Below are 23855 nucleotides of genomic sequence, written 5' to 3' on the forward strand. Positions count from 1 at the left end.
TAAGATCTATAATATAAGTATGGAAGTCCATAAGAGTAGAAAAAATTAATGATTTGGGAATTACTTAAAATTTAATGAATAAAAATAATGATAAAATATTTTAATTCTTATATTGGTATTGACCTCTACTATTATTTCTGGATGATCACTTTCTTAATATGTAATACTCACTGAACCTATCATGTATAGGCATTATTCTAAATCCTTCATGTGTGTAAAAGTATTGAATTCTCTCAATGGCCCTCTATATAAACAATATAATTATTCCTGAGGAAACCGACGCAGAGAGAGATTAACTAACTTTTCAATGTTAAAAAATTAGTATTGGTAATCAGGGTGGAAATGTAGAAGGCTGGCTCCAGAATCTCAGTTCCTAACCATTATACAGACTATCTCTGAGCTCAAAAAGCAAGTTTTCTATCTCCTAAATCTTTTCCTGTTATTTTATATGAACTTTTGATAGAAATTTTCCAATCTTAGAAATTCAAATGCTCTTTAGAATACTGCCCTTTGTCATCCTCACAGAGGTAAATTTTTGTCTATGTAGTTCATACCCCCACGCTTCAAGAATAAAAGGTTACTTGTGCCTCCGTCACATTTTACAGACCCAGTAAAATGGCATGGCCTTTATGAATGTAGATTTGTTAATTGGGTAAAACAATAAGAATGTTGTGCACAGAAAATTAACAACTGGGTTCTGTACTCTCTTGCCTTGCTGTAGCATCCTAGAACAAGTGATTTTCATTTGCTTCAGGCAGAACTCTCCTAAGATTGTTAACAAAATCCATCCAATGCACTCCCAACACATTCCCAGCCACCATTTAAATGAGGCATATATTTGACTTTAAGGTAAACACTGCAGTGTAATTGATGAGAAGGATTGTTGTAGTAAAGATAATTATTATAGTACCCATGGAAAATGGCCTATGTATGTCCATTTATTCATTTATTTGTTCAGCAAACATTTTCCTTTTTTTTATTTTTAGCAAACATTTTCAACAAACAACTCTCTGTAAACACTGTATGATGCTAAATACAGGAAGTAAAAAGATAAATTAAGATATAATATTATCAGGAGTACCTAGGTGGCTCAGTCGGTTAAGTGTCGGACTTTGGCTTAGGTCATGATCTCGCAGTTCATGGATTCAAGCCCTGTGTTTGGCTCTATGCTGACAGCTCAGAGTTCAGAGCCTGGAGCCTGCTTCGGATTCTATGTCTTCCTCCCTATCTGCTCTTCCCCTGCTTACACTCTGTCTCTCTCTTTCTCTCTCTCTCAAAAATAAACATAAAAAGATATTTTTAAAGATATAATATTATATGAAAATGTAAAATTTCTCTGGAGTAATATCTACTATGAGAAAAGTCAAATGAAAAACAACAAAATAAAAAAATTATCTGAGACATACAAGCTTGATAAAGGTTAATTTTCATGATATACAAAACATCCTTACAAATCAATAAGGAAAAGCTATGGAATGCAATGAAAAGGGCAATAATTTAAACAGACAACTCACAAAAAAATGAACTGTAAATAATTAATATTTAAAAATATGATATTCTTAATCTCACTTATAATGAAAGAAATAAAAATGTAAACAAGATCTTGTTACCCTCCATTAAATCACTAAAAATATTAATCAGTTTTCCACTTCCCAAGGTTGGCAACAGAGAGGGAAATAGACACTCTCACACCTTACTGGTAAAATAATAAAATGCTACAGCACCTATAGGAGATTAGCCTTTTGTCTGTTGCACTTTGGGAAGTAACTAAATATTGGATGAATAAAAAAAAAAGTAAGTCTATTCTCACAGATGACATCCTCATATGCATAATTTGATATACTCTTTTAGATACTAACCAAATTAACTCTGAACAATCGAATTAACTTCTGACTTTCAGATTCAGTACTTTAGCCAAGCCAAAATTGGAAAGTCCAATCTTGGTGTCATGACTTGAACAGGTTCCAGTAAAGTTTTGCAGAGATCACAGCCTCACAGATTATCAAGAATGTGAAAGACACCCTTACCACCTCCCCCAGGCAGAAGGAGAGAGAAGACAGACTACAAATAGAACTGACCTGCCAATAGAATCAGTTTCTGCAGAGGTAGCAGCAGCCTGACGCCCAATATCTCAAGCCAAATGTGATCTTGCCTCACGCAGTTTGAGTGTACTGGAGGGAATCATCCAGGTAATAACTGGCAAAGCCTGAACTAAGATAGGAGCATGAGCCATACCTACAAGAAGATGGATTGGGTAGATACCAAGGATTTGGTCACTGTATGCACGTGAGGATAAGTATCACGAGGCATATAAATGACTCCCAAATTCTTGGCTTGGGAAATTGGAAGATGATGGTGCCATTGTCCTATAAAATGAATGGAAGAAAGCATTGCTTAGAAGTTTGTCTCTTAAGCCAGAACTCATGAGTTGGACTCCAAATTCTATTGGATCCCAGAGATGTGACTCTAGCCAAATTACTTACTTTCTCTTTGTCTTAATTTTCTCAGTTCTAAAATATGAATAATAATAATATCTACTTCATAGAATTGTTATGAGGATTAAATAAGTTAATATCTCAGTGCTTAGTATAGAATGCTTAGAACAGTACCAAGCACATAGAAAGTGTTATATAATAGATTATTAATAGTTTAAGAACTTAAAATACTTATCTTTGTTGAAAACTTATACTAGTGATGTGCCTAGATTCATCCTAAAGACCACAGACAATGGACATGATGATAGAAGCTGCTGACATACTCAGGAGACCACGGCTCAGTTGGAATTTATTCTCACTCAGTCAAGGTAATGAAGAGAGTGTGACAATGTGAACACATCTTTTGTGAAAAAAAAGCTCTCTTCCTCCGTGATCTATGATATCCCTTATAGGCAGGGAGTATCACTACTTCCCTAAATGACTCTGTTTCAGACAAATGGTACATTCAGGATGCCCTAAATATCCTATGAACATGACCAACCCCATATTCTTCCTCACATTTGTGTCTATCCTTTTTATCATTTACAGCCTGCATTCTTAGTGAGACTCTTCCCTCTTTACTATTTTATGGCAAAATGCTCTCCCTTGCTAACCTTATACCAGTGAGAAATTTTATATTATTTCATCCAGCCATTCTTATAGGTATCTATCTTTATTTCATACACTATTCTTTCCTAAGTGATTTAAAAAAAAAAAAAAACAGGGATAGGGATGGAGGAATAAACCATCTTTACTAGTTTGCTACCCTGTGTCAATTTCTACAGGATAATGCACGGTAGGAATTGCATAAATACATTATTATTGGTTGAACCATAGTTGTTGTTTCCGTCAGGAGAAAGGAGAATGACAAAAACAGAAGGTAGGTTGAGATTTAGTTGAAGATTCCAGAATTAAAACAAATGTCACTAGAGACAACTTCTAAAGGGTTTGCCCTTTATTCAGTGTAAGTTAGCTCTTAATGTGACTCAGTTACAAACCTCAAAGTCATTTCTTTCTCATAGACTTCACTGCCAAGCTCATGAATTTCCTCTCCATCCTGCCCCTAGTCATCACCCTCAGGAGCTTCAACATCTATATTGACCACTCCCCAAACACTTGGCCTCATGGTAAATATCTTTACCTACTTAGCCCTAGAAATCTTCACTCATTCTTCATTTTATTGCTAATACATTTTATCACATCAACTCCCTTCATTAACCTAAGGATAACCTGGTAGTTGTCACACAGTAATGGTTAAAAAATATGGAATGTAGCCGAACCTGCTGACCTCAATCTTTGGGAACTTACTAGCTATGTAATACCAAACAAGTTTTAGGTAACTGTTGAGAAACAATTCTCCATTGCAACCTTATGCAATCTGACATCAGATTTTGCTCTGCACTGTCTCTTCAAAGATGTTAGTATAGCAGATAGCCTTGGAAGATATAAAGAGTATCTCCCTCTGATGTGGAAAGTAGATTTGATTTGTCTGCTGACCAAGATAATGTCTCCTTCCAGGGAAAGGTTGGGCAGGTTTGCTAGCAGCCTCTATAAGATTGGGGTTTCCTAAGCTTAGGGTTTCTCTGTAGTGACCCAAACCCACTTTATGCAGCATTCACCAGGGCCACCCTGAATCAACCCAACGGGACTTGAGGGGCAAAGGAACATGAAGCTCATGCCACTTTCTCTACTATGAGTAATGAAGTCATTTGTCTGTCTCTGACCCAGGAATCTTTTGTCACCTGCTAGCATCTATGAACAGGTGGCTGACTAATTTGTTAGCTTTCAAGAAAGGTAAGATCTCAGATTTTCCACAGTTCTTGATAATAACCTCTTTATGCTTCAGTTTCCTTTTACTCAGCTATAAAATGGAGAAAAGATGCCTATCTCACAGAGTCAGTATGTTAATTAAATGGAATAATGATATAATATATATACAATGCTTAAAACCAGTCTGAGCCTCATAGCTGGACCCAATAACAGTTTTTTGGTGACTCTTGATTGCCTCCTTGCCAAATGGCCTGCTCTCTAGGTCAGTTCTCACTGATGGCTCTGCAGAACTGACAACATATATCATCCTCCTCTTGAAACTTCCTACGCCTTAGACTGTGACTCTGCACTAAACTGGTTTCCTTCTTACAATTTTAACCCTTTCTAGTTCCTTCACACACACACACATACACACACACACACACACACACACACACACAGAATTAACAAAAGGAGAGGGGCACCTGCTTTGCTCAGTCCGTTAAGCATCTGACTTTGACTCAGGTCACGATCTCACGGTTCATAGGTTAGAGCCCTACAGTGGGCTCTGTGCTGACAGCTTGGAGCCCAGCACCTGCTTTGGATTCTGTGTCTCCCTCTCTCTCTGGCCCTCCCCCACTTGCATTCTGTTTCTCTCTCAAAAATAAAGAAAAATTAAAAAATAATTTTTAAGTAAAAAAATTAAAAACAAAAGGAGAATGTTTTGAAAATGTCCTAAGACAGACCTAAATTTCCACAAAATACTACTTAACAATGCAACAACAGCAGCCAATCAGTTTTTCTAAAATGGAGAAAGGGAAAAGCAGTAATCAGAATGAAGGGATCAAGAGTATTGAGATCCTTATCAAAAGGAGATAAGTTATAAGAAACCTGTAGGATTCTGAGTCATTCAGTTATGTAGATGGCCAATATTTATTATTCTACAATATCCAATCTTAATTAAATATTTGCAAAAAACTACTGGAAAGAACACAAGAGAAATGGTGGCCATAAGCTACATGGCCAAGGGACCAGTGAAACACAATGTGGAATGATGGAACTTCAGGTGTAGAAAGAAGACAAATTTTTACCATCAACAGATCCCAGGGAAACCCAGCTCCAGCCTCTAGGTTTTAATAGTTGTAAGAACTTGGATGAGTTCCTTAGCCTCATCAAACATCAGTTTATCCACCTCACAAATACGAGAAGACCATTCACCTTGAAGAGCTTTTCATGGGTTTCCTCAACAAATCGGTTCTATGATTATTGCAGAACTGAAGAACTGAAAAATTACTCCTTCGTAAACTAATGAAAGAGCTGAGGGACATTTCTGAATATTTCCCAAAAGAACACAAAATTTTGTAATGTGGTATTATACTTGCCAAATACAGCATTGTAGAACTTAAACTCTGGCTTCACAAAAACTCAAGGTACAGAAAATTCCTTCGTGTCAGACTTCTACAACTCAGTGTCAGTTTTAGATAACCACTAATGTGATTTGATAAACTTACCTGTAACAAAAAATCAAAGAGTGCCAGCTTAGACCACTCATGATGATGTATTTCAGTACAACCCCATTCAGGTTTGGGTACTCGGCCATTCTGCCAGCACTTCTGTTTCAATGACTGTTGGTAAGTTCCCCAGGTGAGCTTAACAGAAGAGTGAGTCTCATTACTTGTTGGAGATAAAGATGAGTCCCAGAGGATGACAGGACATGGGCGGCCATCTACAGAATCCAAAAAACAAACATACTTTAGCATGATTCTAACTCAGTATGTGCCTTCAGGCAGTCACTCATAGCTTCAATCTCTCACCTACCAAACGCAGGAGTTTGAGCAGATGATATTTCATGGTCCTTGCTGGACAATGAAAGGAAAGCTTTTTGAAACAAGACGCTTTATAGATGTGGCCCAGCAATAAGCCACTAATCACCAATAACAACGTCCTCTGGTTAATGTGGTTTTACTCCACATCTAAAAGTCAGCTACCACGAAAAAGGAAAGAAGCCAGGCATTTATAATTGTCTATTCAATGTCTGAGTGGAGCTGCTATTTGTAATAACAACTGTCTGATTTTCTGAGGCCACAGAAAAAGAATTTTTAGAAGTCGCAAATTTAAAAGTGAAATTGTTTGGTTCACATCAGTCACTATATTCTCCAAAGACACAAAAAAGGAGCAAGATGGAAATTTTTTTCTTTTCTGATGGAAACAGCACTCTTCATAATGGACGTTTATTCACACATAACCTCACAAAGTGCTTTTAAGCAAATGTCATTTCTTCAACTGCATCTGTATAGATGATGTTTTCAAAAAAATCTGTCACCCTAATTGCTTTTGTCTCACTCTTGATAGTTTAGAAATTCCACTGCTAAACTATATAAAGAATGATGAGCCTGAGTGAAGTCATCATAAATGGAAAAGACCATGAAGGGTCCATTAAATGACACTTCAAGCTTAAAACCAATAACATCGCTTTCAAGCCCCCATTTCTGCCAAGTAAAGTCACTGAGAGATGATGTTAAGTGATTTTGCTTATCACTTAAAAATCAGAATGATGCTCTTGGGAAAAAAAAAATAAATAAGTCACAAAGTGCTAGAAAAGCCCACTTAACTCATTCTTAACAGGCCTGGACAAGAGAGGCCTCTGAAATTATGACTGGAATGTCTAAGACACATCACAGGAATTTTTAAAAGCCCTTTCACATAACCTGAGAGATACTCAATCTATAACTGTATTCCTTTTTGTTAAAGGCATTTGTTTTACCATCTAGCTTGTTTGCCTTCTTGTAGAGTTCCTATGTCTGTGTGGTCTTTACTACAGGAAACCATCATCTTCTACAACCTGTCTTGAATTTGCTATTACAGTGACCTCAGTAATGTTAGTGGCATTCACTTAATCATTCTGATAACCTGCATTCCAGTTTAGCTCAAAAAAAAGTCTTCCTCCATTTAGCCTGGCAATTTAGTTTAGACCTGGGTATGTAAGAAGTCCTTTAGATTTTGGAAATTATGTAACAGTCATTGACACACAATTTAAAAAATAAATAAATAAACAACATAGATCCAAACTAAGGAACTTCATCTGTAACATCAATCTCTCCTTTTTATTTCCTTTGACTTTCCTAAATGATTTGGGGGCTGCTGGGACCCAACTGTCTTCTTAGATAGAAGATAAATATAATTTTAAATGAGTGTACCCCAAATACTGCACCAATGTAAAAAATCATAGTAATAAAATTCACATAAAAGCAGTCCATCGTGCAGTGGGAGACATGTAGAGACCAGTGTAATCAAATATGAGTGGAAGACACAACATAGCTTTCAAAGACACACGTACTTTAGATTTCTAAAGATAAACACCAAGAAGTTCTAGCCATCAGTGTCTTTAGATAAAAGTTTTACACAGATAGCACTTTAGATTCTGAGGGCTAGGAAGTACTCAAAGGGAGTTGAAACCTAATACTGAAGCTCAACAACACAAATCAATACAGGAGACAGGCCAGCAGGTTCCTCAGCAAGTCACAGGAGGCCCTCAGAGAAACACGGAAATGATCTACATAAACAATTGGAACAGTTAACCTTCTGGGCTGTTTTCCTTTCCCTTAGAAACATTTGTTTCTTATTTTTGAAGCAATTAAAAGCAAATCTACTCATTTCAGGAAATGTGGGAAAATATCAAAATGTAAGGCTAAGAAAACAAAAATCATCTATAATCTTCTGTCCCAGTAATTGGTTATATTATTTATATACTGACCTCTGCAAAGTATTTTCCCCATCCCTTTCTTTTCACCTAAAAAAATGGAAATTGTTTTTAGAAATTTAAGAAGTATAGCTTATGATCAGAGCCTAGACTCTGGAATCCAACAGATCTTTTGAATTCTGGTCACATTACTTCTTAGCTTTGTAACATTAGACAAGTTAAGCAACCTCTCTAAGCCTTGCTTTTATCCTCTGAAAAAAAGGGGGGTTGGAGGGTGGCGATAACACACCTTCTAAAACTGGCTTTTAGGATGCATTTAAAGTCCTCAACCTGATGCCTAACATATATGCACATCCCAGAAAGCTTTTGCTGTAACTATTATTATTATTACACATGTTATTACACATATACATTATGCAATTGCACAGTTCATCAGTCTTCTGCTGCCTTTATTTGTTTTTTGAGTATCTACTGTATGCCAAGCATTGTTCCAGAAACTCCAAATAAGAAAATTAATAAATAAATGCCCATTTCTATTTATTTTCTTAGGGTTTACATTTCCACCAGGAGAAAGAGGCAAACAGGCAAAGAAAATAAACATTTGGGACTGTCTTGTATATACAGTGTGTCACAATTGTTTTACTAAATATTTTACCACAAGAGTTTCTCTTATAATTAAATATTTTTAAGTAGCATCACTTTAACTGCCATACAATAATCTAGCCCAGTGGTCAACAAACTGTCAAAGGTAGATAGTAAAGTATTTTAGGCTTTGACAGCCATCCAGTCTCCATTACAACTATTCCCCCAGCAAGTGTTCAACTCTGCTACAGCACAAAAGCAGTCAAAAACAATATATCAGCAGATGGATGTGACTGTGTTCCAATAAAACTTTATTACTGACATTGAAATTTGCGTTTCATAGAATTTTCAAGTGTCATAGAAATGTTATTATTCTTTTGATTTTTTTCAACCATTTAAAACTGGAGAAAGCATTTGTAGCTCACAGGGCATTCAAAACAGGCGAGGGGCCAGCTTTGGCCCACAGACTGTAGTGAATCGGCCCCTGATCTAGTCTATGAGCATACTGTATTTCATTTACCATTTCTCTACTTTAGCACATCGAATTGTTTGAATGATACATTTTCTAAACTATTATTTTAAAAGCTGTTCTCAATCTTCCAAAGGGAGCTTTAAGCTGATAGGAATAATTCATTTTCAATTAGTATTCCGGGTTTTTCTCCACCTCCATTCACGTCCCCTCAACAAAATATTTTTTTTTTAAACGTTTATTTATTTTTGAGACAGAGAGAGACAGAGCATGAACGGGGGAGGGTCAGAGAGAGGGAGACACAGAATCTGAAACAGGCTCCAGGCTCTGAGCTGTCAGCACAGAGCCCGACGCGGGGCTTGAACTCACGGACCGCGAGATCATGACCTGAGCCGAAGTCGGCGGCTTAACCGACTGAGCCACCCAGGCGCCCCTCAACAAAATATTTTGAGTACTGACTATAACATAAAAACATTCCATCCTGCTCTGCTGGAAATCCATGCACCTCAGGCAAGGGGGATTTCTAGAAAGCAAGAAGAAAGTAGGATGAGTAGTACCTCTCAGGCTGAGCGTGGGTGGGGTGGGTCCCATCCACACACTGGTCTTCTTGCTGAGTCTCTGTGCATATGGCCCTTGAGATAACAGTAGTCAGTATGGCTCCAGATCTCAGGGCTATGAGTACTACTGTGAAAATAATTCCACTTTTTATAAAATATGGCTGTTAAAAGAATTAAATGAACTTTGATAGATCTGAAGGGATGACAGAAAAATAGCCTCTGAAAACAGGAAACTGGTTAAAGCAACTTACCCTGAAGTGTTTCAGAGATGAGGGACATTCATCTCTTCACATTCAGGTTTGTCAAAATGATGCAGTACTGTACTCTCTAGAGAAATCTTAACAGTGAAGAGATAAAATTTTAACTGTCAGAGTGGTGAGAAAGCAGGTTTTCAAAGATATGTGGGTGTTCATGTGAATTAAAGGTTATACAGCTGCCTTAAAAATGAGACTTGCCAGAAAACTTATTTTTTCCCCCCAAATCTGAATATCTCCTCTACTGCTGGTGTTCTCCCAAGTCATTCTTTATTCGAAAGACAAAGAAGACATTCTTCTGAAAAGATGAACATGAAAATTCACCAAGAATGTGCTATATACAATCTCCTTTGCCTGGATTTATGAAATGCCCTCCACTTGGAACACTGACTGCCTAGTTTTGTTGAACTAAAGGTGAATGCTAAGCACGCTGGGTCAAGTTGTGAGTGTCTGTCTGCATTTCTCCCTGGGCAAAAATTAGTAAAGATGTCCTGAGTTCTGACATCAAAAACCCTTTCTACCATATGGGCCAAGTTCCAAGACTGCTCCAAGGCTCCCCGCGAACAAGACAAAAAGGGAAGTAGCAATTCAGGTTCAGAGTCCATCATTAAAAATGACTACAAAATCTATCAAAGAAAACAAAGGCCAATCAAAACTTGAGACTCATCTTTGTTATAGGAAATGAATTCTGCCAGATTCCACCACAACTATCCACAACGCATTGAAGACAAACCTCAATGTCTTGGATCTCTAATTGCTAAAAGCAACTGTTGGTGCTGGTGTCATGCCAATGATGATGTAGCAGGTGTCTAGTTGTTAATGATCCCTTAAGTACTGGTTGCTCTAATTTTTTTATCCCAGTAGGGTTTTGGCAATTAAAAATATTAGGCTGAAGGGAAAAAGCAGGTGAGATCTCTTGGCTTAGAGTTGGTCAATGTGAACAAGTCAGTGAATGTGAGGGAGGATAAAACAGGCACACAAGATTCTGGGACAGCCTTGAGGAAGGAGGAAATTTGGAGGATTCGATGAGTCCTTCTGCCCAGGGTTTCAAATGTTGTTAATTTACTTATTCAAAACACAAATTTTTACAATGGTCCCTCAATTGTCCTCAAATAGACCTATTAGTTCATGGGTTTCAGACAGAAAGGATTCAGCGAGGCATAGCAAACACGGAAGACTTGCAAGGTCCCCAGGTCAGGCAAGGCCCAGGCCTCAGACAGTTTAGAGTTTAGTGGAGAAAGACAAGTGTGCACACAAATGACAACCAAACAAAAATATCTGCCAGTTGAATGAGTGTTTGAAGGGAACGAGTGAAGGACTAACATAAAGACTGAGCTTTCAGTGCAAAGTTAAGAAATGAAGAAAGGCTGTACACAATAGCTGTGTGCTGAAATGTCACAATTAATAGGGGAAGAGATTTAGCTGAAAAGGAGCTGAGAATATGAGGTGTGGTAGAAAAGGAAATCACAAATGTTGATTCTATCCCTGACTTATCACTGGTCTCCACAGGACGTGAGCCAGGTCCTTCAGTCAGCTTGACTGAGGCACCGAGTTCCCCAAGGTCTGAGAAGAGTACCTTCCAAATCTATCTCAGGGGTGGGTGAGAGTCTAATGATATACTGAAAAATACAGCACTGTCAAATATTTAAAAGAACCAAACTTAGGTTAGGTTTTTATGATTTAAAAAAAAAGAGAGGCAGAAGAAAGGCAGAATTCTTCTGTCTCTCTCTTTTTTTTTTTAAATCATAAAACCTATGCATAGGTACATACATAGGTATAAAACCTATGTATACGTTCTCTATAGCCAACCAAATCCTGATTACAGGGACTTGTACCAGAAACAGATTTCTGGGTGATTTGTAACACTTTTATTCAAACAACCAAAAAAGTATTTATTTACTTATATAACTGTTTTTCATTTTATAAGTTGTTTTCTCTAGGTTGGACTGAGTTAAAATAATCTCCATATTTCCTCAAGAGTTAGCTAAGTGTGAAGCTGAGGAAGCAGGAAAGGAAAATGTCTTGTGACTTCCTCCATCACAAACTACTTAAATAATCTAAATCATCAGTTCTCCTTTAAAAACAAAGTGTCCTTCTCTGTTCTGAACAGACTAATGGACAGGAACTTCTGCTTTCTAGGTCTGCTCTGGACTGCCACTGTATAAATTAAAACTCCCAGAAAATTCCTATCTCGATATTCCATTTAGAAAACAGAAATCAAATGTGACTTCCGGGGGGGGGGGTATGATGGAGCCAGGCTCCACCAACAATCATATTGTGTGAACAAAGTCCTGGTCACATTAGGGTGACCCAGTCCTGGGCAATTTATTAATGTAGATAATAAGGTAGTGTTTATTAATGTAGATAAAAGAGCCATGAATTCCTGCCCAGGGTGACCTTCCTACAATGCAAAACTCATCATATCACTCCTCTTCTTCAAACCCTTCAATGATTCCCCATTATCTGCAAGATAAAGTCCATGTCCTTACATGACATAAAACCCAGCCACTTTCCACAGACCACAGCTTTATCTTACTTCATCCCCACCCACAACCCTCCCAAACCCTAGTCTCCTTCTGAACTCTGCAGTTTCCTAAGCACCTCTGCCTTCACAAGTTTTCCACACCTCTATTCTCTCTACCCTTCCAACACCCACCCCATCTCTCACTCCACCCACAGCGACTTAAGATCCAGTTCTGACATTAGCTCTCTGGAAAGTTTTTACAATGCTCCACCCACCACCCTATGCACACATTCTGGGCTAAATTTTCCCTCTCTATGCCTGCAAGTTCTCCTAAAAATATCTCCACTGCAGTCTTATTATACCCATTTTATATGATACATCTGCTTAGCTGTTGCTACCCTCCAAGCTGAGAGAGCTCTGTGAGAACAGGGAATATTTCTTAATCACTTTTGGACCTCCATCTCTTGACATGATGTCTGCATGAAAACAAGCATTCAAAAAATGTTAGTGAATGAATGAATGAATTTTTCAGAATCCCTCAAGTTTTATCTATAGCTCTGAAGATCCAAGGAATAGTCAATTGTCTCAGAATCGAAGTTTGGTTGGTGTGATACCCTTGCAGTAAACAGTGTCCTCACTCTAAATGAGTTAAGAAAGATTAGAGAGAAACTTGAGAAACGGAGGTGAGGATATGCAGAGATTTCCATGACCAGGTTCTATCCAGCTTGTGCTCAATAGTCACTCCATGTTTCCATAATCCTGTGAGTCACTGGAATAATGAAAATGGGGGTGGTGGAAAGACCCACCGGCCTCTCTCCTCCTGACCCCAGATCACTGTCATGAGAAGGGGAATAGTTAAGGCATCATGGCTACATTCAGGAATCAGACTGCGGGACAGTGGGAAAAAGCAGGTTACAATCCCAATATGTGATTAACTGGGAAAGCCCCAGGCTACAACCTTGGAGACTAACACATGATATGAAGGGCTTATGGGAGATAGTATAGTACAGTGATGAAGAACAAGGTTACGGGGTTCTTCCAACCCTACTACACATGACCTCTCGACCTTTGGAGGACATAGGTTATATTCAGAGCCTCATTTTTTTCCACAGAAAATCTGTCTAATAATATCTGATGCATGGGGCCACTGCGAAATTCAGTGACATAATAAATGTAAACTGTTCAGTGTTCCCCAGATGGTAGATATTGTTACAATCCACTATCAACTCCAAGCACTTTCTTTAAATGACCATGTTAGGTGCCTGTTTACTTAGTTCAAGTAAACATTAGTCCAGATAAACAAATTAAGAAAATCTAAGCAAACGCATCACAAAGGGCTAAATCAGCTTTAAACCTGGATGAAAATAAAAGGTAACATGTACTGAGCCTTACGATGTGTTAGGCACTTTTAGAAATATTTTTTTACACATCAACTCACTTCATTTGCACAACTTCATGAGCTAAGCACTGTCCTCATCATTATTTTCACTCTCATCATCCTTATTATACTAATGAAGAAACAAGGCTCACAGCGATTAAGTTAATTTATCCCAGGTCACACAGCCACTTGATTCACAACTGGTATAGAATCAGGATTCAAACTAGAAGTCTAGATTGCTAGTTATTATGAACTGAATTGTGTTCCTCCAAATTTATATGTTGAAGCTCTCAGTACCTCAAAATGTGATTGTATCTGGAGATAAGGCCCTTACAGAGGTATTTAAACAGTGCCTGGGTGGCTCAGTCAGTTAAGCATCCAACTTTAGCTCAGGTCATGATCTTGTGGTTCATGAGTTTGAGCCCCCATTGGGCTCTCTGCTGTCAGCGCAGAGCCTGCTTCAGATTCTGTCTCCCTCTTTCTCTGCCCCTTGCCCTCACCCTCTCTCTCTCAAAAGTAAATAAAACATTTTTAAAATATTTTTAAAAAGAGGTAGTTAAGTTAAAGTGAGGCCATATGGTAGACCCTCATCCAAAATCACTGGTATTGTTATAAGAAAATATTAGAATTCAAAGAGACACCAGCGATGGGCACACACAAAGGAAAAGCCATGTGAGAGGAACAAGATAAGGTGGCCATCTGCAAGCCAAGGAGAGAAGTCTCAGAAGAAAGCAAACCTATGGACACCTTGATCTTAGATTACCAGCCTCCAGAACTGTGAGAAAATAAATGTATGTTGTTTAAGCCACCCCGCCTGTGGTATTTTGTGACGGCAGCCCTAGAAAACTAATATGACAATCCATACCCTTAACTACAAAGCTATTTGAATTAGAGAGCTCACAGCTTCTTCCCCATGTTTAGAACAGTGCTTCTAGAAAGTAAATGCTATCAATTACGACTGAATATGACTGCAATATTTGTCCATTCACTGAAATCAGAATGAGGTTGTCTAGTCCTTCTGCACCCGTGTGGTCCATAGACCAATCTAAAGATGGAAACAGATTTAGTACTAATGGAAAGATCATAACCTTGAGCTCAGGAAGGTTCTGAGCGGATCCCGAAGGTTCTGAGTGGATCCTGAAATCAGTGGCAAAAGATTCGGACCACCGAATTCTCACACAGGCCACTGGTGTCAGCCCCACAAAGATTCTTGACTTTTGTGTTCACCGATGTAGCCCCCAATGACTAGAAGAGCAGCTGGCACAGAGTAGGTGCTCAATAATGTATTTCTTAAAAGGAGAAAAGACGAATGTGAGTTGCATGGAACTGAGGCACGTGCATGTTTTATGCTGTGGTAACTAGTCATGTCCTTTCTATCGCAGCCATGTGTGGGATCAAGGGACAAGGTGCAGAGGCCTGGCAGACAAGGTTACCAGGTCCCCTCGCTTGTCTATGAAGGTATGTAGTGAGCAAACAAGAGGACATTGGAACAGAGTGCTGCTTGGAGGGGATGCCAGCAAACTTGTGTTCGCCAGTGAATTAAAGTACTAAGCTGACCAGCTCAATTTGATTGCTAAAGATAAAACCTTAGGGCTTTTCTGATAAAGAACACAATCTTTTCCATCCAGATTTTTAACAATAAAACGTGATTCCTACACTCCCAAATAAATATTTTAAGAAAGTTGGTACATACGTCCAAGATTTTTAGGATTTAGAGTCCATGTGTTTCCAGGTTGTAGGGACAGCTATATTATGCTCATTACTCCCTACACAATGCTTCTGTCCTCACCTGAGACCCTAAAACCACATGAAATGTGCAGGTGCTGTCCCCCCGCTCTGGCAACTGCCCCATCACTCAGCACATACAGTGCTGTGCACATGGACTCAAAAAGAGAGTGGAAAATACATACTGGATTTCTCCTACTTTATAATAAAATGAGGCAATGCAAGTTGGGAAACAGTGAGCAACTAGGGATCTACAATGAATTCATATGGAAGTTGGTGGGGTGCCTACAGTTTGTCATCTAAGCAGCCTTGACATACAGAATTCCTGGAACCAGGCTACCTTAATTCGGTATGACAGCTTTGTGGCAATAAGACAGCATTCTAAAAATAAAGCATACATAATGCATCTTCCATGCTGGGCATGAAAAATAGTATAATGCTTAAATGCTACCAAAATGGTGTCCCTTGGGATTCATTCACATTACTGTGCAGACCGCTAGGGAAGTTTGGGCAAAGCTGCTAAATCGAAGATCACAGAGGGGTGCTGGATCTTCTTATGCTCTTGACTTTTATATGAATGTAGTCTGCTTTTCTAATCTTAGATAAACATTTTAGAATATTTTGTTAAAAAAAATTAAATGTATCAGCACCGTATAGTATCTGGTGACCTTTGAAATGATTTAAGACTTTTGCAATAGTTTGGCAGAAAATACACTACTATGTTCAGTCACGTTTGCATCTATATGATCATTTATGGTAAAACAAGAAAATCTGGTAAGCATTGGTTTGCATTAAAAAAAAAACAAAAAACAAAAAGCTTGCAGCAATGTTCAGAGTGATATGTCCTACTTTTCTTGCATAAAAATATCATCAATGTTAAATTGTTGAATTGAAGAAAGAAATTAAGTAGACATGTTGGTGTAGTGGCAAATTAGAAATCACCATGCTAAAATTTGCCCATTTTTGCCACTATCCCATAATTATACCAAGTTATATCTGAGAGGCAATATGGGTTAAGAGAATCAACTTGAGGAGGCTTTAGTATCAGACAGAATGGTTACAAATTCTAGTTCCATTGCTCATTAGCTGTGTGTCCTTGGACAAGTTTCAGAAATCTTGCCGAATTTCAGGATTCCCGTATTTAAAGTATCAGTAGTATCTGCTTTATATAATGGTTAAGTGATACAATAGACATAAGACGCCAAATGCAGTACAGGAATGGTGTGATGCATAACAATAGATTCATTATAAACTCACAATTGAAGAAGGTGTTATTATTTCAGAAAATGATTTTTTAAAAACAGCCCTTTGATGGTATATTCCGATTCAACTGTGCATTTCCCACATAGATAGGCCCAGGATAGGCATCTGCTCCAGTGATAATTGCTAGATTTTGTAGTATGGTACACCACTGGCACGCCCTACCTAATTACAACCTTGCCTTTCCTCAAGTACACCCGTCCTCTTTTCTGGGTTATCTTTGGAGTAGTATCTGTCAAAAACTGGTTGGTATACAGTACAAGGTCAGCGAGTCCACTAATTTCACATACATATTTTTTGTATTCAAGGAGAATCACATAGAAGTCATCAAATTATACAATCAAGGACCTGTCCCAAGCTAGCCTGAGCTAATGGCTCTGTGCTGAAAGGATCACCCACAACAGTTTTAGTAATTAAGAAACAAACAAAACCTGAAGACAAGCTTTGTAACGGAGACCTTTCGTCTTTGGACTGAATCAACGGAAAGATCAATCTGAGAGGCTGGGGGCAGGTAGATCATTTAATCATAGCATTTGATTCTCTTTTACATCTCTTCTTGCATCTCACGTATCCTTTTTACATACAGGCAATTTACATGACTTCGAGCAAAGTTTGTAATTACTCTGGGCCTCCACCGCCGTGTCTACAAAACGTTTTTCATGGAGTACTCGCCTTGTAAAATTTTTATGAGGATTTAATGAGATAACTCATGAACAGTACCTAAAACGGTGCCTAGTATATCCTAACCTCAACATTACTTTTGCTGTGGTTAGGGTAGTTGACTCCTTGAGAGAAAAAGAGGCTCTCGTAGCCTGTACTGGTGCATCACTGTGTAAGCCATCTATTTCACTATATTAAATAACCAGATACACTAATATGTTGTGGTGATGGAGGGAGAAGACCTCCTTAAGGGCCCTTAATGGATTTGTTGAAGGAAGCAGATTGATGAAAGTAGGAAAGACAAGGAAGTTCTTTCTGGATATCCAACTCATTGCATGACCGAGAGCAATCTTCTTCTATCTTTTTTTTTTTAATTTTTTTTTAATGTTTATTTTTGAGAGAGAGAGAGAGAGAGACAGAGAGACAGAGTGTGAACAGGGGAGGGGCAGAGAGAGAGGGAGACCAGAATCTGAAGCAGGCTCCAGGCTTCGAGTTGTCAGCACAGAGCCTGACATGGGGCTCGAACTCACACACCGTGAGATCATGACCTGAGCCGAAGTCGGAGGCTCAACTGACTGAGCCACCCAGGCGTCCCTATCTTTTATCGACTTAAAGTGAAGGTTAAAAAACTTCTACTGCACAGGTTTTTTGGAAAGATTTACTTAGATAAGCCAAATATCTATATTTGATTCACAATACATACTAGCTGTGTTCTTGGTACTGTGGTATGTTCTTGGTTTTTGTTCCCATAAGGTTAGGAATTCCCTGGGCCTGCACTGATGGGTTATTAAAAAGGCATAAAGAATCAGAAAGCTATAGTATGCTCACACCCAAGTGTGGGTAAATAAGATTAGGTAAATAGGTATAGAGAGGGCAGGGCAAAGGCCCCAATATGAAGGTGTATGCGGTAAACAAGATTAGGTATTCAGGGCGGAAACGCCCCCCAGCTTAGTACAATGGCAGAAAGCTGCTTTCACAGGAAGGAAGAACCAAATTAGGTAAACAGGTAAATAGGGCTATAGACCGGCTGTGGGGCAAGGTTGCCCAGAGCAGAGATAATTAGCAAAAGAAAGGTGCCTTGTTGACCTTGAGGTTGCATGCTCTGTCTTTCTTGTCCCCTAGACCAGTTTAGGTTAACAGACATAGTGCCTAAGTCTGCTGTAAACAACCTTCTCCTGGAACCAGGATCTTGTTTCATATTAACGCAAACCCCTAACCCCGCATATCTTCAAAACCCCCCTTCCTTCACGTCCATGAGTTACTGTTCACAGTTTCATTGTCTCTTTGTGCACGTGCATCACCATGTTTGTAAGCCTTCCGATCCTAATAAAAATGGAACAAGGACCCTCAATCGGGGCTCTTGTCTTTTCCCGGACATTAGCCATCTCTCGCATTTTAATCCTGTGTCCCGCTTTCTTGCTAGACAAGAAAGAACTCTAGACCCAGAGTTTACAACGGTACTGAGCATGAATTTATTTTCACAAACATTAATCAAAAGTCAGAACAGAAACAACGCTTAGGACAGGATGACTTACAGGACTTTCTGACTACTCACTCGCCCAGATATTAAAATATCTACTTTAAAAAAAATTTTTTTTCAACGTTTATTTATTTTTGGGACAGAGAGAGACAGAGCATGAACGGGGGAGGGGCAGAGAGAGAGGGAAGACACAGAATCAGAAACAGGCTCCAGGCTCTGAGCCATCAGCCCAGAGCCCGACGCGGGGCTCGAACTCACGGACCCCGCGAGATCGTGACCTGGCTGAAGTCGGACGCTTAACCGACTGCGCCACCCAGGCGCCCCTAAAATATCTACTTTTAGACCAAGCCAGATCATCAGAGAAATACATACCTAAACTAAATCCAACACTTCCTCCTACAGAAAACACATTATCGAATAACTATAGTGTGAGGCCAGCAGACTATATTGATGGTCCTCATAAGGATAAGCTCTATCAACGTTATTATTTGCATAATACAGAGACTGCCAAGGACATTTCCCACTACCTCTAGGATGAGCTCTTTGTAAGATCCTCCAGGAGAAATCTAGGCCTAAAATTGTTAGTACTAAAACAAATGTTTAGGGCTAAAAATGTTAGTCCTTGTCCTCAGTATGGGAAGACGGAAGCAAATACAGATTTACTGTTAGGAGTCAGTGGAACAGGCTCAGACTATATTCCTGCATTCATTCAAAAATATTTAGTGAACACCTACTATGGGCCAGACTCCCCACTAGAATCTAGAAATGATAAAACAAGACAGGAAATATCTCTGCCTTCACACATCTACAGACCTAGTGGGAAAAAAAGATGATTGAATGAACAACCAAAATACAAAGAGATGATACAGAATGAAGCAGAAATAGGTCGTGGGTAACTAGATAAAATCTATCACCTCCTTATGTAGACAGGGAGGCTGAAACAAATCTAAGCTTGGACCAAAAGAAGAATAAGAGGCTCCCAGAGGAAAGTACAAGAAAAAATACAAGAAAAAGTACAAGAAAAATCAAGAAAGGGAAGACATGTCAGGAAAAGCCTAGAAATTGGTGGATGGAGAGAGAGATACCAAGAAGCTAAGACTGTCCACATACATCTCCTACCATGAGCAGAACTGAACTATTTATGTACTTTATATCAATGTAATAGCCTACATAAGTAGAATTATATTGTGTAGAGTGTTCATAACTATATTTAAATCATCTCATAGACTCCTGAGGAAATTGGCTTGATTTTACGTCTTTAAATAACTACAGAGGAGAAGTGAAAAAACAAAGAAAGATATAGTATTGTTTGAGATATAATCTTAGGTATTTAACTCATCACATGGAGAGTCATATCAATACAACCTCATTGGTTTCTTTCCATCACTACTTACTTCTGAAACAAGAGAAGAATGCTAGGATATATTGGGATTATAAACCTCTCCTTCAAATCGAATGCAACTGCACTCTTTATTCCCAAAAATGCTGGATATTCAGAGAACAGAATGAAATATATTCAAGGAATCCTGGTTTTGAAAAAGTTTAACTGAGCAATCAAGAAACCAGGGTTTTAGACCTGTTCATGTCACATAAAGAAATGATATCTATGTGAGGACTGGAGGCTATGTGAGTGACTCAGTGAGCTTGGTACCTCATGTGTATAGCGTCGTAACAAAAGTAGACAATATTTATTGAAGGTTTACTGTGTGACAAGCACTCATTCCACGTATTTTTCATGGATTCACTAACAATAACCTCATGAGGCAGGTATTATTGTCACTTTACAGTTGAGGAAACTGAGCCATACAGAGATACTGTAACATTTCTGGGTCCCATGGTTGGTAACAGCTCCAAGTTCCTACCCACTATCTTATTCTTTGGACTTTCATCCAAGAGCATCCCAGGGGAGTGCCATATTGGGGTACTATGCCTCAGGATCTATTCAAGAATTCACCTTCTCTACACAGGGGCTTTTATGACAGGATAGGGAATGACAGTATAGGATAATGAGTCACTCTATGCTATGTGTTGCTTTGCCCAAGACAGACTTGGTATATACCCATTATCTCAATGCCCACTAATATCTTCTTTTACTCCAGGGTGTTCCACTTTGGATAATAAGTAACACAGTCACCTAAGCCCAGTGGTTTAGAGCTTATGTTCTGCAGTTTGCCGGGTCTATGTTTGAAACTCAGCTTAGCCATTTACTAGCTGTGGAAGTTGAGGCCGATTATTTTGGCTAAATAAGTCTCAATTTTCATATCCACTAAATGTAAATAATAGTGGTATCTACCTTACAGCACTGTTGTGAGAAACATACAGTCAAGGCATGTACGAATTGTATGAATCAATTATTATCGTGCATGGCCAACAGCGAGCACCCAATAAAAATTAGCTTTTACCAACCTTTTGTTAAATGTTTGAGTTGTATCAGCACAATCATGATGGACTATTTTGTGAACTGGAGACATCGAAACATACCTGTGAATCTGAAGCACTTAGACATGAACCAGGATAAGTAAGGAATACCAAGTACTTCCAAGTATATCACTGGTACTTCAAGAAGTACTGGTTTTAAGACTAAATTACAATGCTAAAGTCATTGGAAATGCAGTTTAGTTCTTGGCCACTCCCAAGAATCTTAATCCACTCCAGTCCAGGCTCCATAAAATGCTAAATTTTATGACACAAAGCAAGAAAATACTCTTTGAGTCTATGGTCCCTTTGTGGTCCTTTTTAGCCTGTTGGGCCAACCTAGATTCATACTGGCAATTTCTGGCATTATTCTGCTTGCAAACACGAGCCACTGACCCACGCTACTTGGTATTCAAAGCCTGGAACAGCCTCAGGATTCAGAGAATATCCTTTATATGGCATAAGCATGGCCGCAGATCAGCCCCTTTGCCTGCAACTAAAGTGACTGGCTACATATCCCCAGAACCTGCCAAATCATCCGTCACCTGAGAGAGTCTTAGAAATCGGGCTCAATAAATTGCAGTCACGGGCTTGAAGAAACCGTAGGGCTAGTTAGCATATATACTGAACAAATTACCTATTTTTTGCTTCATTTTCTCTTCAAAATAAGGAGGTTAAATCCACTGTAAAAGAATCAAAGGGTCGAAGCTAACATGGTCTGGCTCCGGGCCTTTTAAGAAGATTCCATCTGCTGAAGAAAGATAACCCATTTCCCCTTTCCTTTCAAAAACTCCTAACGAATGAAATTCTACTTACTTCCATAGTAACCTCTCTAATAATATGCCTGACTGTCAGCAAGTTCTTTGCCTCCACCCCGCTTCCTCTTCTCATCATGCAAATTGCCACTGGCTTTAATTAGATTTAATAAGCCACTGGGAAGTGCAGGGAGGGAAATGGAGAGCAAAGATTACACAGTGTGGGCTTACTCTTGCATGTTGAGTACAGCATTTCCCTGGAACTCTCATATCCTCCCAAAGCTGGGAAAGTAAAGAATGCCAAACGTATGGAAAGACATGCTGCTGCTGTCCAAATGTGAAACGTGGGTGGAGAAAATCATTTCGAAAAGGAGAGTGAGGGAAAAGAGAAAAATCAACCCGAATCCCCAACAGCTGCAAATAACGAAGCATGTGAAGCTGTTACCTTGGATGAACTCTGATTTCCTGCTCACAGACGGCAGGGTCCTGTTGAGCCCAAGGATCCTGTCCAGGTGGAAGGCGAACACCTCACTCATGTCCAAGGGCTGCTTGAGCAGTCCACAGGGGCTGGGGCCGCAGCCGGGCACAGAGCCAGCGGCGCTCCCCTCCAGCACCAGCAAGCGGGCTCCGCTCTTAGAGGAAACTGGGTGAAGACCGGCCACGGCACCATCCGCCAACAGGCGCATTCTGAGGATGTCTTCTTTGCTCAGCCACGAGGGGGCGCTCTCGCTGTAGATCCTGATGTTGCTCTCCCTGGTCTCGGGCCGCTGAAAATCTGAGCCACCAACCTGCACCCCTGAACCCCGTATCAACCTCCAGGGTCGTTCCCCAACCTTGCCCGGGTTTCCTCCCTGCACTTCAGCATCAGCTGCCCTTGCAGCTTCCTGTGGCTGAAGGGATGGCCCAACCAAAGCCTCCTGCCCCAGGGCCGGAGATGCCACTGCATACTTCTTTCTGCGCTTGGGTTTCACTGTGCCACGGATATTGGCAGGCTTGCTGCGCTTGGAGCGTAGGGTAATGTACACCACGTTGAGCGGCAGCGTGGTCCCATTGCCCTGGGACTCTGGAGGGGCCAGGGTACCATCCAAGGGTATCTCAGGGAAGGGCGCCTCGACGGTGTCACGACCCCGGTGCGGCCCCTTTTCTGCTGCCCTTCCTTGCTGGAGAGAGGCACGTCCCACCTGGCTCACCAGAAAGCCCAAGTAGATGGCGCAGGCAGTGCCCAGCAGGAGGTTCCTCCGGGTCCTTGGGCGCCGGCTGCTCCAGAGTTTACGCACCCGCGGGACGCACAGGGAGCAGATGAACCAGTTTATGAGTTGCCCTGGCTTGTCTGGACAGGTCATTTCTCTGCTGCATCCACATGTTGAGCAGACTTTAGAGTCTGCCGTTGGTTCCTGCTGACATGATGCATGGTTTCCTGAATTCAGCTGTCGCCTCTGCTTAGGTATATAAGTGGTCTCCAGTGGGTAGAGTAAAGGTGGAAGTGTAAAGCGTTGGTGATGAAGTTGGGAATGTTTCCGACGCTCGCCACGACAAACCTTTTAAACTCCTATCAGCTTCCCCGAGGAGAAGTGTGGCTTGCGTCTGAGAATGAATGGAAACAGAGTTAACTGAGTCACAATCTCAGAGGAGTTCAGTTCCTCTTCAAGAGTAAAGGAAAAAAAAAAAGTAACCCTTTCCTTTCATAAATATCACCACCATGAAATGTTTTTTTTTTAAAGAGAGTTTAACAAATAGACACAAGATAGATGTATAGATTTGATACTCAGTTTAGAGTAATGAAAACAAAGCCCTAAAATCCAAGAATATTTTATAACTTGTAGCTGGAGTCATTTAATTTGATTCTGAAAGAAATGTATTGACATTTGACCAACCCAGGCTTTTCCTTTTTGACATTTAGAAATAATTTAAGACAAGTGATAGGTAGTTTTTA

At 39.7% G+C, this 23855-nt stretch overlaps 1 protein-coding gene across 1 annotated transcript in view; it reads right to left on the reverse strand.

Annotated features, from left to right (window-relative positions):
- The window catches only part of GASK1B (golgi associated kinase 1B), a 44567-nt gene extending 21302 nt beyond the window's left edge, over positions 1 to 23265 (reverse strand). Inside the window, exons 1-2 of the mRNA XM_047090716.1 lie at positions 22368 to 23265; positions 5735 to 5949 (exon numbers count right to left, since the gene is read on the reverse strand). Coding sequence (XP_046946672.1) covers positions 5735 to 5949; positions 22368 to 23265 — 1113 coding nt within the window. The remainder of the gene's footprint in view (positions 1 to 5734; positions 5950 to 22367) is intronic.
- Between the last annotated feature and the right edge of the window lie 590 nt (positions 23266 to 23855).

Source organism: Lynx rufus, unplaced genomic scaffold (genome assembly GCF_022079265.1).
Source record: "Lynx rufus isolate CCGP_SWC_20201006 ecotype Redwood Valley unplaced genomic scaffold, mLynRuf1.p SCAF_3, whole genome shotgun sequence".
Taxonomy (NCBI): domain Eukaryota; kingdom Metazoa; phylum Chordata; class Mammalia; order Carnivora; family Felidae; genus Lynx; species Lynx rufus.